The sequence below is a fragment of the Poeciliopsis prolifica genome, unplaced genomic scaffold, assembly GCF_027474105.1.
Source record: "Poeciliopsis prolifica strain line A6 unplaced genomic scaffold, Auburn_PproV2 SCAFFOLD061, whole genome shotgun sequence".
Classification (NCBI taxonomy): Eukaryota; Metazoa; Chordata; class Actinopteri; order Cyprinodontiformes; family Poeciliidae; genus Poeciliopsis; species Poeciliopsis prolifica.
The window spans coordinates 1,658,307-1,670,424 of NW_026562436.1; the positions used below are offsets into that span (position 1 = coordinate 1,658,307).

Here is a 12,118-nt window from a genome sequence, read left to right on the forward strand (position 1 = left end):
TTTCCTCAGTTTTCATGTAGATGTACGTATGCATTACTGACTCACATGAAATGCATGTGAGTCAGTATTCCTATCTGAGGGGAACGTTTATTCATTCTCACTAAAAAAGAAAATGATGTTCCAGTGAATGTGGTCAGTCCCTAACTCAGCATTCTGAGCCGACAGCTTCTGGAGACAGAGTCGTCACGAGGACCTGATCAGCCAATCAGAAGTGTTTTGGCTGATCATGTAAAGGCTGTCTTTTCAACCAGCCTTTATGGGAAACAATAACAAAAAATGGGTATTTTTTTTTTTTCTGCTTCAGTCAAATATAAAGAAATTACCAACACTGGTAAATCTTTCTGCAAGCTGAAGCTGTTTCACATTCAAGCTTTCAATCAAATCATTAAAGTCCATATTTCAAAGTTTTAAGTAAACCAATCATTGATGATTCTATTTTAAGCTTTCAAAATTTCTAAATTAGCGAAACAACATCAGGTCACTCAACTAAGAGATACTTTGACACAAACAGGAAATCGTCAATGCTTTGTTAAGAACGTCATGACATCATCAGATCATCACCTTCCGGAAATAGTACTTTTTTTTTTTTTGTGAAAAAGAAGAAGGTGTTGATTTTTTAAATTGTTTTTATTTTTATTTGCCAAAATCACTTTTGGCAAAAAATGACTTTTAGGAAGGTGATGATTGGGAACGCACAGATTGAAGTTTTTCTTCCTGATCACCGATCTTTAAAAAGCCTGACCTGCCAATAGTGATTTGGCATTGCGTTTTGATCAAACCCTTCAACAAAAATTCATTTACATTTGGTTAATAATCTGACAAAATGCAAAACTATTTAGCTTTTGACAAACTGTATCAGTAGAAAATGGAAGTGCATTTTTTTCTTTGAAGAAATGAATGTTCCAGCTTAACTAGAAACAAATACGACTTTAAGTATTCTCAATATAAGAAAAGAAAGGTTTAAAAATAAATATTGAGCTGAACTGTAATTGTAATGTAATGAAGTGACGTGAAGTGCAAGAATCCTGATGAGGAGAGGCTGATGTGACTCTGTCCAGCATGGAAGAGAAGAGTGGCTATTTACTGTGAGCCTGTTAACGCCCCGGAGACCCGGCTGCACCTTTTTCCTGCGTACTGCTTAAAATCCTTGTCATTTCTGCCCTTAATTACACACAGCGGGGATTTCCAGAGTGGTTCCAGTTAGAATGCCATTAAAAGAGATTACAAACGAATTCAGCAGGGGGAAAATAATCTGAACTCTCTGCTCTCTCCTCCAGCTGCGTCCAGCTGCATGGTGAATTTCTCCGACCCAGAGGGATACATAGACTCCTCTGACAACCCGCCTCTGCCTGACGGCCTCTTCCTGCACTGCACCTACTCCGTGACCGTGTACACCGGCTACGGCGTGGAACTGCAGGTGTGTGCGCCCCCCTCAGGGAAATCCCACGCCGGCAGAACTGCAGCCGGGCTGGGACGTGTTGGCAGCCTGCAACAGCACTAGTCTGGTTATCACAACTAGTGCGGCTTTAATGGAGGTTGCTGCAGTGTTTGTGCTCTGGTCGTTATGTTGGATGCCTTTAGTCTGGAGGCTGACTTCTGCCTCCTGGTGGCGGCTTGTCGTTTCTGAATCAGTCAAGCAAGAAAGGCAGGAACTGGATTTCCTCAAATGGAAACATTTGATGAAGGGATTCTTTAGATTCAGTTCAAATGTCACAAACATGAGTCATTTCTGTAAGTTAGGTTTTCTATTTGGGAAAGGTGGACTGTTTTAAAGGGGCAGTATTGTGCAAAACTTTTTAAAAAAAATCTTCATATCATAATATGTTATTTTCTGTTGCTGTGATTCTTCTGTGCATGTTTGAGGAAACCTTGAGTGGAGGCGTAGCTCATCATATGAACTACGCCTCCATCTAACGCTCCTAAGAATGGTTATAAACTGACTAGGATGGCATTGTTGTGATAAATAGCTGGAGGCAGAGTGTCAGAAAGAGCAGAAGCTTCTTAAAGAGACAGAGGCCCAATTTCAAGGTGTTAAAATCACATTTCTTTGAAGTCATATCTGATATGTACAGCATTTTGGTATCAACTGAACATAATTCTGCCCCTTAAACAAAAAGAAAACAAAATGCTCTCTGCCCCCCCAATTTCCAATCATCCCTTATTGCTGCAGTGTCTGACTGCCTCCCCGTTGACTTCCTGTGTTTCCAGGTGAAGAACGTGAACCTGTCAGACAGCGAGCAGCTGTCCATCAGAGGCGTGGACGATCAGGGTGCCACGCTGGTTCTGGCCAACCACACGCTGCTGGTGGAAGGCCAGGTGATCCGCAGTCCCACCAACTGTCTGTCCGTCTACTACCGCTCGGCGCCAGAGGGGAGCTTGGGCTTCTTCCAGCTGCACTACCAGAGTAAGTCGCCATGCGGCGTCGGCACACAAACGCAGCAAAAACCCTAATCATGTGTTCATACAAACCGGTTATGGAATTATCTGACAGCCCTTTGATCGGGAGCCAAGAGGCTGTCTGTGCTCTCTAAAGTGTACGTGTTAATTGCATAATCAAATACCTTCTCATTGAGTCACTCAGCACAGTGATTGAATCTGTCATGTGAATTAGCTGATTAGCGCTCTGATTAATCATCTCTCGTCTCATTAGGAGGCGCTGAGAATACGTCGAGAGAGAGAGTGTGTGTGTTCGTATGTGTTTTCACGCGTGTGTCTGAGGACGCGGTTCTAACATGCGACGAGGAGCGGAGGGGACATCAGAGTGCCGGGGCCCACCTGGGCCCAACAGGGCCCACCTGGGCCGTTAATCACAGCCGTCTCATTCCTTTTGCGTCGCTCTTGCGATGGTGCTGACTCGGATCAAAACACTGCATGCAGAGGAAGATTTGTGTTTGATCGAATCAGACGTGAGAAACAACAAAACCAAAACAGGCGAGGAATATTAATCCCATCAAGCCTGGAACGCTTATTAAGGCTTTTTCACATGATGATGTAGGTGTTTGGGAACTCTGTGTGTAAGAGATCCTACCGGTGATAAATGATAGAAAAATCACTTAAAGCACGAAGAAATTAATAATTTTGAGGAGAGAAAGCCAAATGAAGCTATAAGAAATCTAATCCATCTTTGGGATTATGCTTGTTACATGTTTGGGCCATTACAGAGCCAGTATTTACATTCAATATTTTTTTTGCATTGATTTATTTGAATGTAATTGTCAAAATTGTCAAAAGAAGGAAAATAAAGGTAATTGTATTTTATTTGATGGAGTTTTTGCATTGAGACTTTTAGAACGTCCTGGGGTTAGGATATTGACTGGGGTTCAATACTGACAAAGTTTTGTAATGAAGATGATACTAATACTTGTGAGACATATTGTAAGAATATTTACATTTCTCTCACATTGTAGAATGTCGCCCTGCAGATTGTGGATGTGATCCTAAATAATTCATTTAGATTAACTGAGAAACTCCAGAAATACATTAGTTTTTGAAAATGTTGCTATATGTACATACCACACATTGGCACAAAGTTTATATTTCATGGATGGATAAAAGTTGTGCTGGTGATCGCTATTTTGTGAAGTGAAAGCAACAAAAGAAGCTAAAAATGAATTAGATACCAACTTTTTAGTTTTACATTTGGTTTCTCTGGTAACCCGGACACAGATCCGGTCAAAGGTCAACAGCGAATCTCCTTCTGTCTCAGTCTTCAGGCTGAGTTGCTCTCTTCCGAAGAGGCCTCACTTCGGGGAGGTGTCGGTGTTGGACCTGCTCCCTGGAGGCGTAGCCAGCTTTCACTGCCACATGGGTTATCACCTGCAGGGGGAGCCGCAGCTTACCTGCATCAACGCCTCACTGCCGGTCTGGAGCGGCAAGGAGCCGACCTGCAGGGGTGAGTATGTATGTGTGTGTAGATTCACAATATTGCCATATTCCCATTGATGGTTTACGACATTGCATTAGTGGTTCCATACTCCTGTGTGTGTAAAGCGGGCCCTCCTCCCTGCAGCTCTTTGTGGAGGGACGGTGAAGAATGCAACAGTGGGGCGGGTGCTGTCGCCATCCCCCCACCATGGACCAAATGCCACTTTGGACCGTTCTTGCTCCTGGTCCCTGGAGGCACCGAAAGACCAAAGACTACATCTGCACCTGGAGAGGCTGGCCCTGGGGCCGACCGACAGGTAGGGGCCAAACAGGTTGGTTTATTCCAGGTTCATGACGAGTTTCGAGTTGTCCAATGGATACAAGACCATGTTGTATCCACTTACAAACACCCTCTGCTCCTTCAAATATCTGTTTTAAACAAGATGTGTTTACTTCACCTCTCACCTGATAGTCCGCTAGACTCGGTTTGATTGGGAACCAAAGCTGCAACATTTATTACAGTTTCAGTCGGTGCCAGTCTCCTTCACATTGCACTGTCAAACAATCCAAACTCTTAGGAAAACCTTGTTTTTCTCTTCAACTGAGATGGTGTTGCACCAAAAACTAATGAAGGAAACGACATAAAAACCTCCAAAAAAGACACTGAGCACAACTTCCTTATTCACAAAATATAAACCAGATGGAGATTTTAGTGGTTGTAGGATTTCTCGTCTGTCTTTGGGACAAGACAGTGACCTATTTCTCCTCCTAGTGCTAGACTCAGGCTTTTGTTTTGTTGCGATTTAGCCAGAATTTCCTGCGCTGTAGTCCACTTCCTGCTTGTGGAGCAGTTTCTGCTCCACTTGGCGTCCACATATGCATTCCAACCAGACCAGAGGTCACTGCAACCGAACAGAGACCGAGGTTTTCAGGCAGACCAGAGTTTGCTTTTCTGGTCAACATTAGAGGACAACATCAGGACTGGAGTTTGATAAAAGAAGATGAACCATAGCTGGTGCGAATGGACCCTTAAGTTCTGCAACGGATGAGTCTGAAATATTCTGCTGATCTGTTGTGTTTGTGTCCCTTCAGGCTGGTGTTGTGGAGCGGCCTGGACGCCGGCTCTGTGGTTTTGTTCGATTCAGGGCGGGGGGGCCAGATACCCTTTGAGGGGGTGATCAGCGAAGGTCCTGCTGTGAGGGTCCAGTTCATCACCGATCAGCCCAACCATGAGACCGGGTTTAACATCCGTTATGAAGGTAGAGGATCACGGACTACAGATAAAACACATCACACACAGGCAGGAACACTGAGGTGGTTGATGCAAATGGAGGCTTTCCCCCCTCCATTTGGAACAAAATTATCACCCATAGATTAAAAACATCTCTCAGAAATGTTGCATACAACACAACTTTAATTTCATGCTAGATTGGATCACGTCTGTCCATTAATTACATTATTAGAAGTTTTCAAATGAACATTGAGCTAAATCATGTAGTTACTGCTGAGAATTCAGTTAATCTGTTTCAAGTTTCCTTAACTGACCCTAACATTAATGAATCAAGTAGTTGCCTTTCTTTCCTAAAACCCTCTTAACGTTTTGGATCTACACTGATTTATACATTCCTTCCTGAAAAAAAAAATTGGGCAATTCTCTTTGAATAAATTATTTTATGCCTTGTTTATTTTTGAGCAGGAAATAAATTCTCTGTAAAACATTTTTGCTGAATAAGTTCAAGTTTATTTTTTATTTTTTATCTTCTGGCCCTGGAGTTCTGTTGAATTGATGATTTTTGGCTCCCTCTGTGAAAAGTTTGGACACCCCTGACTTAACATGATGTTCTGCCAAGCTGCTTTCTGACGGACTGCCAGGGAGGGAGCTGCTGATCCGCAGAAGACGAGATAAAGTTTCTGTTTTCTGGCAGCTTGATGTTGCCAAAGCATGATGACGTTTCCTCGACCATTTTAATCCAATCACCAGACATAAAATGATTCATTAATTAAGACTCGTCTTTCCAGTAAATCAGCAGAGGCAGTTTTTCAGAATCACACACACACAGTTCCTGACATCCTTCGTTCTTTTTGCTTTTTCAGCTTTTGAGCGTGGTCACTGCTACGAGCCGTACCTCCAGAATGGAAACTTCACCACATCGGACCCTTTGTACGGCGTGGGAACGGTGGTTCAGTTCACCTGTGACCCCGGTCACTCTTTAGAGCAGGGCCCTCCGGTGATCGAGTGCATAAGCGCCAGGGACCCGTACTGGAACGACACGGAGCCACTCTGCAAAGGTAAAAGAACGACCTTCATGTTTTCATCTTCTCACCCTAAATCACAGTGGAAGACTCATGAGTCTAATGTCGGTGTAAATTGTTTGGTGTCAAACGACAGAAAGAAGGAACACAAAGAGCTTGAGATGAAGAAAAAAAAGAAAATAAAGATCCTCATTATCCTCATCTTTCTGTCGTCCGTCTGTGCCGCTGCAGCCCAGTGCGGCGGGGACCTGACTGGTCCAGGCGGAGTGATCCTGTCCCCAAACTGGCCCGAGTGGTACGGAGAAGGAGAGGACTGCAGCTGGAGGATACACGTCGGAGAAGACAAACGAGTGCTGCTTGATGTCCAGCTGTAAGGAGAACACATTGTTTACTTGACAGAAAGTCAAATATTAATTATTTTAGAAAAGAAATTAACAATGTTATGCCCGTTAAAGAGATTTTGCTAAACCAAGGCAACAAAACAGAACAAGAAAGATTCAAAACCGTAGCAGATCACCAATCAGAGACTGAAGCTTACAGCCAAAAAAAAGAGTTTTAAATATTCTACTAAAGACAGTCTAAAATGGCTGTTTTATACTGCCAGACATTTTATGGTGCAATCAAGTAACTTTTACCTTCACTTGTTGTAAAAATTATACTCATATAAAATATGACTAAAGAGGAATTTGACTTTGTAATTTTTAGCCAGGGAATTCTGGCTAAAAAAGTCGATGTTACAAAATACTGATTCTTTCATTCTTTATTTCCCTGCCATTGGATAGCAAAGGACATTCTGGGAAGGCTGAATCATTTATGAATCACAATATAATTCTTTAGATGGAGAGTTCAAGTTCAAACAGTTTGAATTGCTTTTTCACACAATTCAAACAAAACCCCATTAAAAAGTTTTCAGGGATGCAAAGTGTTTTTTTTGGCAGAAATATGTCATAAAGTATTTCATTTTCCCTGTCTAACCTCAGCGCCCCCTAGGTGCTAAGCATGTCAGATGCTCCCACAACATGTTTCCAGACTATTTAGCATTTCCCTGTTAGTGTTTAGCCCTGGGCGTTTCTGGTCTGCAGTGCATTCAGTTGTCAACATGTTCTCTCTGAGTCCTCCTGACCAGCTAAGCTCTTTTCTCACTCGCGACGATTCCTCTTCCTCTCACCCTCGCCATCCTCAGACTAAACATCAGCGACAGCGACATGCTGACCTTCACGGACGGCGATGAGGTCACGACCCGGATCCTGGGGCGCTACGTTGGAGGCAGCAGCCCCTTCAAGCTGTCGTCCAGCACGCCGGACCTGACCGTCACCTTCCACTCTGACCCTGCCGGCCTCGTCTTCGGGAAGGGGGAGGGCTTCATCATCAATTACATTGGTGAGCGCTTAGGAACCTTTAGACCTGGACTCCGATCTGATGAGGGAAGAACTTTTACAATTCTTATCCATTACAAACAGGCATTAAGCCACTGAAAACATTCCAGCTGATTTGTTTGCCATTTTATGAGCATTTTATAGAATTCTTTGCACAAAACATGTCATATCCACTCCTAATAATGCATTTTACTGCTGACTCTCAAGTCTGTCGTTTTTGTATTATCAGGTTTGTGTCTGAGCCTGGAGGAAGAGAAGATGTTTCCTTCTGTTGCTTCAGAAACAGCAGGACTGAACTGCTTCTAGGAATGACTTCATTATGTCTAAAGGTTCCTGCCATTATTTATAAGAATTCAGGCAGATTAAAAAAGAGCAAACTGATAGATTCTAACAAGACACAATAGCTACAATAATAAAAAAGGAGCAAACGTATTAAATTTAAAATACCTTATTTTTAAACTCTTTTCTTAGAAGGAAATGGAAGTCTTACAAATGAGGAAAGTGATTAAGTGGATGGGTAATTACAATTTAAGAATATCTACAACTTAAATCATTAAAATATAAAAAAGCCCAAAACTTTGACAACAGAAGATGGCAAAATCTGACTCCTTCATGTTGTATCCCATTCAGACCCAGAACAAAGCCTTTAAGATGGCTTCTCTATGATTAATTACATGAAGTTACTTTGAGATTATTGTACTGTAAAATGTAACATATTAAGTTCTTCATATAAGTGAATGGTGCTGGCGATTTGGGTGAATTCTTTGTGACTCTGACTGCGTTACCATTACAAATGCGCACAAAATCTTTCTCTCTATACAGGTGACGATACAATATTTTTTTTAAAATCTTGCTATTACTGTGTTTTCAGGAAATATGAAATGAAATTTAAAATCACACATGAATAAGCTTGTTCCTACCATACAAGCTTATATAGTGTAGTATTCAGTTCAGGTGTTGGAGTGACAAGCCCCGCCTACTTGGGTGCGGCGACATGTGGGGCTTTTTGGGGAAATTGTCATGGATTAGAAGAGCTCTGGTGGACCCAGCTGCAAAAACAAAAAACAAATTGTCATCATCCTCCTGACACTTCCTGTTGACTTCTTTGTGGTTTTTGCCAGTAGTAATGTCGATAACGCTTCTGGTGATGTGAAAAAAATGGTTCCAGTGCAATTTCGCGAAGTACATCTATTTTGGTATGGGAAGGAAAAAAAAACAACTAGTGCAGAAACTTTTTTGTATTTTATCAAAATTCACTAAGGAAATTTGTTTTCGTAATTTCAGATTGCGCAATGTTAGTAGTGGAAGAGCAGTTGTCGCTTCATCCTTAAAAATGATCAGGAGACAATATACTTTCTTCCACAAACAATTTTATTTATTGATTTGTATATTCAGGAGAAAAAAATACAATTGAAGTAACAATCTAAAATGTTAAGATTTCTTTTTTAAAAAATTACAAAAAGTGCAGAAAACCATCAGAGCCCTCACTGGAACACATTCAGAAGTCTTTTAGTTATCTTTCAAGTCATTTCAATATTTCCTCAAACCTCCTCCGTGTCCTCTTCCTCCGTTTTTTCATTTTCCCTTTATGTTCCCCTCACATTCTCATTTGGCTTTTCTTCCACTTTCACTCTGCCCTTATTCAATCACATCCTATTTGTTTCACCGATTGCACAATGACACTCGTTCACATACAAGTATGGGCTTTCAGAGGCGGTGGCTTCCTCCGCTCACTCGGCTGGCGTGATCGGCGCCGCGTCCCAGATCCAACACCTGACACTAATTTAGACGCGCACTGAGACACACGCGGTCCAATTTACTTGTCACCCTCTTGACACCACAAACTCCCAGGCCTTTCCCGGAGGAGTAAATTATATAGCCACAACAACACGAGGCCATGCGCCTTGAATAAAGCACAGTGTGTGTGTGTGTGTGTGTGTGTGTGTGGTGTGTGTGTGTGCGTGTGTGGGTGTGTGTGTGTGTGTGTGGGTGTGTGTGTGTGTGTGTGTGTGGTGCGTGTGTGCGTGTGTGTGTGTGTGTGTGCTCCAATAATAAATGCAAAACGTTCGGGTCGCGTAGCAGAGGAAGAGCAAGTCAATAGAAAAAAAAGATAAATTGTTAGGCTGTACAGAGTTATGCAACCCTGTGAGCCAACAGTTCAACCAAATGATGTAAAGCAGGAACAATGAGATGATTCCATCTGAACTAGACCAAGTGTCCATGTTGGAAATGTTGGAAATGGAAAGACAGGGTATCGGTTTGTGGTCGCTATCCGACATGCCGATATATCAAAACTGGTTTGGCCAATAACCGATACCAATGCTGATATTTTTTCCTATACCTACTTGGTGAAACTGTATGACTTTCTCTACTGTGGAATTAAAATACTGAATTAACTTTGTCAATGAAGCCTGCTACCAAATGCAAAGGAGGAGGCTGAAAATGATGCACTTTCAACTTCCATTATGTTTAATGTCAAGTTTATTCATGACATCAGCTCTCAGACAATGACAACACTCTCACAGTGCAAATTTGTAAATCTTTACATAACAAAACTGAACATGTTCACAAGCAACAAGTGAAAAGCACATCAGTCGTGCATTAATACCTAACAGTTTCTCGTTACATTGTGCTGCACTGCAGGCATATTTGCTATAAGAACAATGCCTTTTGTATGAATTATTTTGTTGGAGTGGCCGATGTCCGAATTTAAAATTTTACAGCTAATAACGGCCAATACAAATACCATTCCAATAATGTTGTATATTAATTTAGTAGGTCTAGCAGAGAAGCATTTAGCACTGCAACTGGAAGACTCTATAAATATCCAAAATAAAGTTTGGATATTTATTTAATCATTATATAATATTTAATCAATCAGCAAAACAACTGAATGATTGTGCTCATTTTAACTTATCACGTCATTAGTTGATTACAGATTATTTCCACAGGATCAATTCTTCAAAGCTCTCCACACAGAAGTGCAGCATTAAAAAAAATCACACGACTTAAAAAGAAATCTGATATCATTAATTAAAGATAGTTTGCAAACAAAACTTAGTCCAAACAAAAAAGGCTTCCTCATCTGTGAGATGAAATCATGTCTTTGTAGATGAATGATAAAGCTCTGTGTGTCTGCAAAGACTGCTTCACTTTTTTTTTTTTTCTTTTTTTTTACTGGGCAGTGAAAACATCTTTGAAGGAGAGGACTTTGTAGTTGGTGGAAGTTTCTTACCATGAGAATATGAACTGAGACAAGTATTTCATTCTGTTTAAGGTTTATTGGTGTAATTTGAGGCAGTATGTGGATGGAGGGACTCAAACCCGTCTCGGTGTTTCTCCTTGTGGCGTTAATCTATTTCACACCTGGGGGTTAATGGATCCCAGATGCTGCTGCTGATTTTCAAGGGCACCTTTAGAATCGAAGTTAAAAAATATCTAACATTTGGGTCATGATTCATGTTTTTATCATTTATTTATCATAGTTTGATTTTCAGACGTAGACTGAAGTCAAATAATATAAATTGTGATCTAACTTAGGTAGTAGATCATTATGCAGAAAAATCCCCTTTCATAGTTCTTAAATCACTTTAAAACATAAATAATATTTATTGATTTGTAACGGGTGGGAGTCCACTGTAACTATTTTATAAACTCCTATTTCCAATATAGACATCCCATTTTGATTATATTATGACTCCGTATGTAGACACAATAATATTACTTGTTGCTTTCTATGAAATATGCAAATAGTGAAACAGTTAATGATTCTCCATTTCCAAGGCCATTATCCATTTTGTTATTTTCACTTTGTTAAAATAATCATCTCCACATGGCCATTTCTTGCGTGTGTGAAATCGAGGCCGGTTGATGAAAAACAAATACTAATCTATTTACTCTCTTGCTACATTTTTGCAACAAATACAAAAGGATCTTGTCACTGTTAGACACAATGAATCGCTTGTTTTAGGTAAGACCTTTGTTTACGCCAATTTGGTGACTTGGGCCGTGAAATGCTCTGCTTTCTTAATAACAGAAAAACACATTAAAATTCTAATCTTCATAACAGAAAAATTCCAAAACTGTCAGCCACTCTCTGCGAGGCCGTCCTAATGTGAAATCAGCACAGAGGTGATATTATCGGCCCGGCTCAGATGAAATCCATCACTCTGATCCGCGGTGAAGAAACTGCCCGATGAATCCATCCGTCTTCTCGCCACATCGTGTCATAATCAGCTCTAGCACTTCTGGTCACATTGACTTTTTGACCCGCGTTAACAGTGACGGCGATTCTCATTACAGCCAATCATGGACCTCAGTGGCTGACACCATCAGAGAGGAGAGGCAGTTAATCAGGCTGTTGTCTCTAATCTCTCTCCTCAGAGGTTTCCCGGAACGACTCCTGTCCCGACCTCCCTGAGATCCAGAACGGCTGGAAGACGACGTCACACGTGGCGCTGGTGCGAGGAGCTCGGATCACCTACCAGTGTGACCCCGGGTACGACCTGGTGGGACGGGAGACCCTCACCTGCCAGCTGGACCTCTCCTGGAGCTCTCAGCCCCCATTCTGCGAAAAGAGTCAGTTCTTCTCACCTGGAAAACCTTCTGAATTCAGAATGGCTTTC

At 41.5% G+C, this 12,118-nt stretch overlaps 1 protein-coding gene across 4 annotated transcripts in view; it reads left to right on the forward strand.

Moving 5' to 3' along the window:
- The window catches only part of LOC129379814 (seizure 6-like protein), a 59,290-nt gene that overhangs the window by 40,559 nt on the left and 6,613 nt on the right, over positions 1-12,118 (forward strand). For all 4 annotated transcript variants that reach the window (XM_055060701.1, XM_055060702.1, XM_055060703.1 and 1 more), the window contains exons 3-11: positions 1,278-1,417; positions 2,209-2,404; positions 3,707-3,892; positions 4,010-4,181; positions 4,957-5,123; positions 5,959-6,153; positions 6,349-6,487; positions 7,301-7,497; positions 11,877-12,071. In XM_055060701.1, coding sequence (XP_054916676.1) covers positions 1,278-1,417; positions 2,209-2,404; positions 3,707-3,892; positions 4,010-4,181; positions 4,957-5,123; positions 5,959-6,153; positions 6,349-6,487; positions 7,301-7,497; positions 11,877-12,071 — 1,587 coding nt within the window. The remainder of the gene's footprint in view (positions 1-1,277; positions 1,418-2,208; positions 2,405-3,706; positions 3,893-4,009; positions 4,182-4,956; positions 5,124-5,958; positions 6,154-6,348; positions 6,488-7,300; positions 7,498-11,876; positions 12,072-12,118) is intronic.